This window comes from Fusarium oxysporum, chromosome 7, assembly GCF_000149955.1.
Source record: "Fusarium oxysporum f. sp. lycopersici 4287 chromosome 7, whole genome shotgun sequence".
Classification (NCBI taxonomy): domain Eukaryota; kingdom Fungi; phylum Ascomycota; class Sordariomycetes; order Hypocreales; family Nectriaceae; genus Fusarium; species Fusarium oxysporum.
The window spans coordinates 4333430-4338836 of NC_030992.1; the positions used below are offsets into that span (position 1 = coordinate 4333430).

General features: G+C 46.1%; 3 protein-coding genes across 3 annotated transcripts in view; 2 read left to right on the forward strand and 1 right to left on the reverse strand.

Moving 5' to 3' along the window:
* The window catches only part of FOXG_10821 (primary-amine oxidase), a gene marked incomplete at both ends in the record, with an annotated part of 2198 nt that extends 1970 nt beyond the window's left edge, over nt 1–228 (reverse strand). The window contains one exon of the mRNA XM_018390298.1: nt 1–228. Coding sequence (XP_018248722.1) covers nt 1–228 — 228 coding nt within the window.
* A 427-nt stretch (nt 229–655) lies between these two features.
* On the forward strand, nt 656–1718 carry FOXG_10822 (uncharacterized protein). The gene is made up of 3 exons (XM_018390299.1): nt 656–837; nt 890–1126; nt 1182–1718. Exons 1-3 carry the CDS (start codon nt 776–778, stop codon nt 1663–1665), a joined length of 783 nt encoding a protein of 260 aa, XP_018248723.1. The 5' UTR covers nt 656–775; the 3' UTR covers nt 1666–1718.
* Nucleotides 1719–3875: 2157 nt separating this feature from the next.
* Nucleotides 3876–4723, forward strand: FOXG_10823 (uncharacterized protein; the record flags this gene model as incomplete). The annotated part of the gene is made up of 5 exons (XM_018390300.1): nt 3876–4082; nt 4133–4255; nt 4315–4424; nt 4481–4602; nt 4653–4723. 5 exons carry the CDS (start codon nt 3876–3878, stop codon nt 4721–4723), a joined length of 633 nt encoding a protein of 210 aa, XP_018248724.1.
* Nucleotides 4724–5407: the final 684 nt, after the last annotated feature.

Genomic DNA, 5407 nt, shown 5'->3' on the forward strand with positions numbered 1-5407 from the left:
GAGATGATAGTAGACCCTGGCTCTACGGTCGGGCACTGGTCCCTTGTGACGGAGGTGTTGAAGTGTTTGAACTTTGGCTGGCTCAGCAAGGTCGATCACCTTGAACCTCAGCTCCTGTGCAGGACATCCAACGTGTTTCAGAAGGGTTTGCGATACTGTCTGCACCTCCTCAGGCCTCAATGGGTCCAGAGGGTGAGGTGCCTGTTTGTTGGAAGTGTGAGTGGACATGCTGAGCGAGGGTCTTAGGGTTAAAACACGATATAGATCAAAGAGATAGCTGATATTGTCTTGTCTCAATGCCTACTTTTTTCTTGGCCGTTTCTTGCGGCTAGATGTCACCTTATACACCCGATCTTCTTTGTCCGACATCGTAGTCAATACTGACAGGAAGTCCAAGGAACAAGCAGAATGCGGGGTATGCATGATTCAGTGCCCCCCACAAACGTTTTATTACTGAAAATGACAATGCTCTCAACTTCAAATGTCGTCACTCGGGCTCATCTGTGGGTAAAAGCCTAAGTTACCCCTCCTTCTGGCTTCTAACCACCTTCTGGCACTCGTTGCAATCGTTGCCGTTTACGGTAGGAGAAGCAGCTGAGCCGCGGCCCATCAGTAGTTCAAGACTTTGCCCTTCATGACATTGTCAATAGGGAACATGGCGACCTTCCAATAACATAGTATTTATCTACCGTTTCCCTGATTCATACCTGTAAAGGTAGAACCATTGGTAGATCGAATCTATCATTGCGCAAACCAAGCACACTCTACAAATATCATGCCTAACTTTGAGGGACTCGAGTTGACTGGCAAGACTGCCATCGTGACTGGCGCCTCTAGGCAAGTTCTTCTTTCTTCTCGACACGACTATAACTGACAAGACTCGCAACAGAGGTATTGGTGCCGCCATCGCCATCTTACTAGGCCAACGTGGTGCCAACGTGGTTGTCAATTTTACCAGCGCCAATAGTAAGCAGCGCGCCATAGATGTTGTCAAGAAGATCGAGGCCACCGGTTCCCAAGCGGCACTTTGCCAAGCAAGTGTAGCAAACGTGAAGGAAATTTCCCAGATTATCGATACAGCACTACAACTCAGCCAAACTGGCAAGATTGACATCTTGATCCACAAGTACGACCTATCTATTATCTCACGAAGCTCGTATACTGATAACAACGGCGAACAGTGCCGCTCTAGGGATTGACGCAAACCTTGACGAAGTCACCGAGGAACTTTTTCAAACACATTTTGATACCAACGTCAAGGGTCCTATCTTTCTTACTAAAGCGGTCATCCCCCATATTGCCAAAGGCGGTCGCGTAGTGTTCGTTTCTTCCGCCGCTGCTCGCCTTGGCGTCGCTGGCCAGACAGTCTACGGCGCGACAAAAGCCGCCAATGAATCATGCGCCCGGGTGTGGGCAAAGGAACTTGGACAGTCACATGGAATAACTGTAAACTGTGTAAATCCAGGACCTGTTGCCACTGATCAGTGGCAAGAGAGCGATGATCAGTTTAGGCAAGACATGCAGCCTCTCATTGAGTCAACACCGGCGGCGGCGAGAATCGCTGAGGTGGATGACATCGCGCCACTTGTCGCCTTCTTGTGTACTGACGATGCGCGATGGGCTACGGGCTCTGTACTTTGCGCCAACGGTGGATTGTACAACTGACACAATCAGTGAGAATACAAATATTAGCATTAAGACCATTCAACTTGACCACCTCTTTCGGGATTGTATGAACTGAGCTCTGTGACTCACCCTAACACTATTGAGGGACGATTACTTATAACTTGGCTCACCTTGCTCCATGAGACGTTCTGTAACAGTTCTAAGGATTGTTCTCAAGCTTATGATTGAGCTATCGAAGACACTACATACCTTAGACTCGATAAATACATTGCTCCCTGCGGATCCCATAAGCCCAGATATTGCACGCTTATTCGACCAAAGGTTTGTTGTTGGCAGACTGTCAGATTCTTATTTGTAGCAATATCAATCATAGAGATGGAGTTGTGAAAAAAGGAATCACGGGATGCAACGAATTTATCGAGTCTATACGGTATGTATCCTTACAAGATGCTAATGGCTCAAACATAAATGTGGATGAAATTTGTAGAAATTGTGGGAATTAGCTTGTTTGAAAGTACTATGCATGATACCTTAACCAAGGTATTTTCTTCTTGAATATTATCTTACAGACATATTGCGTAACGGTGCCCAGATCAACGGCTGACACATATGTTTGCGTTACAGGCTACCACATCACGCTGGAAGTATTCACCACAACATAGCCGACCTGCGCGTTGATCAGGATAGAAGGACCCGTCTTAGTATCGAGGGAATTATTGTGACCCTTCCGGCCGGCCGGTGGAAGTGGGGATTACATTGCAGACATAACTTAGAGACTTGGCTCCGGATTGGAAGCCGTGTGACGCACCCAGACTAAACTCAATATAGAAATGCCCCCAATTCTCATGTTGCGCCCCTGTCCGCCAACGCCAAGACCAAATCGTGGGGAATATCTGGGGTGCAGCAGTAGGAGGCGATAACATCCTGAGATAATTACAGGGTGCGAAAGGATTGCGGGGTAATTTCGCCACTGCTATCCGCATCCTTCCCATAACGGGAATAGCATCGAGATGGATTCTCATAGATACTCTCAACATATGAGAGGTGCCTCAAGGGTATTAGGAAAGATTAATAACTAAACTCGTTGAGTGTTGAATGCTGGCAATATATTAAGCTAGTTGTTAATAGCCATCAGGCGTCAAATAGGGTATTGAAGCCAAATGTATATATAGATATATAGGGGTATAGGTATCTAATAAGGGACATTAGGGCCCCCTTGCACGCAGGCGATTAGGTCACTGGGCTTAAGATTCCTCGGCATCTGAATATACGGGCGGACATACGGAATCTGCACTTTCTAACCCCCGCAGGCTGTATACGCACGTCGAGTATTATATTGCCGAGTAATGCGAGGGTGGTACCGTGTTACATCGCGAGGCTAAGAGGTAATCAAGTTGTGACTGGGAAAGTTAGGCTATGTCTCAATTACGTTAATTCTAGCCCGCTCATAGTCGTAAGTAGCGTTATTATCTGTGTGGTTGGGCATCTCTTGTAAAGCCTCGATTGATAGCGCGATGATAACAGGGTTACAATCTTGCATGCATGATAGTCTTGATATCTCAATTGGCCTGAAGCCCGAAAATCTCAGAGCAAGAGCAGCATCTTTGACACATGGCAAGCATCCCTATCTCGAATAGGTCTGCATATGAGTAGCGCACTCATCAGAAGTGCAACTATGTGTCTAAATTCCATGTGGTGTGACAACAACTGCATCGTACTGGTATAGACAAATTTACAGATGTTGCCAATCTAAGAAGTATTTCCAGCTCTTTTATCATCTATCCTGTAATAGGAAAGTCCCCGAACAGCCACACCAACCTTAGTGAGAGTTGAATGGTAGTGTGTTCAGGTTAGCGCTGAGTGTTTCCGGCTTTACGTCTAGTGTGCTTAGTTGATCAGGATGCGGGGGAGGCTTAGACCAACGCCTTGAGACCTCCCGAAATCCAAACAGATGCAAGCTTTTCCTGGACTTCGACACGCAGCCGGTTGGGGATTGACCAATAGCCAATGCTTGCTTCAAGCCGCCGCATATCATCGACGAAGCGTGTGTACATGGTATCTAACAGATAGATCAAGAGACTGACTACCTAGAAGTCCTTGTCTGGTTATTAGTACGAGAGTCCCTTGGCAGACATTATCCAACCTAAATATCTCTCGCAACACCGAGGCTTTCATCTTCAGTCCTATCACTTTACTCATTGAGACTCCTACACGCATCTCTCCAAGCATATCTCTCCCATCATACTCAAATGCCTGACGTGAAAAACCCCACGGTGAAGATGAAAGGTCATGAGGGAGATGGCCATAGTATCGCCAACGGCGTCGTAGTCGGAGACGACATTGATGACGCTGTTCTTCGAGCAAACGGACACAAGTCCGAATTGAAGCGTCAGTTCAGCTGGCTGTCTGCTCTTGGCCTTGGCTTTTCCATTACAAACTCTTGGGCGGGTTATCTGGTTCGTAGGCCCTTTCAATCGCTTTTCTGTAGTCACTGACCTCGATCCAGAGCTGCTTCGGCCAAAGTCTTTTGTACGGTGGGCCTCAAGTCTGTATCTTCGGTCTCGTTGTTGCTTTCGCCGTCCAATTCACTATTACAATCGGTTTGAGCGAGATCGCTTCTGCCTTTCCCGTACGTAACGCTTGTCCACATAGAGGACACAATAGATTAACTAACACAACCATTACTAGTCTACCGGCGGCCAATATCACTTCTGCTACATCCTTAGTTCCGACAAACATAAACGTTTCTCTGCTTATACGATCGGATGGATGTCGACCCTCGCTTGGTGGATTGTCACGTAAGAAATAGGATTCTTCGAGAGCGTAACCCCATTTTAATCCGGTATCAAACTAGGTGTTCTGGCATCTCGCTCGCGGCGGTTACCCTCGGTGGTATCATCAATTTTATCGATTCGTCGTTCACGGTCACCAGCTGGCAGACGTATCTGTTGTACTTTGCAGTGGCAATCATTACAGGTCAGTTGGTCCCTCCGTCTTCAGCAATTTCCATGCTAACACATACCCAGCGGTGCCTGTATTTGTGGCCTCAAAACGTCTTGCATGGCTCGTACAAACTTACTCATGGATATGGGAGTAAGGGTTAGCCAAAAAGTTCGTGAGTTCAGGGTACACTTTTCTCAAAATATAATAATATCTTATACCCACAATCTCAAATAGACCATTTCAAGCTAATTAAAGGTTTCCCAGACTTAATAGCTATTTTCTGGAATTACTTATGGAGTTTTAAAATGTAATGATGGAAATGAGGTTGATGGTCGTGATGCTCCACCTAGAAGTCTTGGCTCACATTTAATTCAATTAGGTATAGCGCGGGATCGGCCTGGAAGTCTTGGCTCACATTTAATTCAATTGGGTTTAGCGCGAAAAGCCAACCACTGGAATCTACCTTTCAATCTTGAACGACATAGATAGCTTTACTAACATAATTCGTGATGCAACGAATCTGATAATTCAGCATACCAGCTCCATGGCATATCAATACATACGATCAGTATACTATATAGTAAATGCACGATCATAATACCACTCACGAGAGACGCCAACTGTAAACTTTTTCCTTACAATAACATCATTTCATGGGCTTCAGGCGGATCAACCGTTATTCCAATAAGCCGGCAGATATTTCTTTTCTGACCTACGAGACGTATCTATACAGGTGGTGATAGAATAGTAATTATATGAACATGCGGCACCAGAAACAGTATCACAGTGTGAGTAGGCTGCAGTAAGCTCATCCTGGACTGTGGCCGTCACGGCGTTG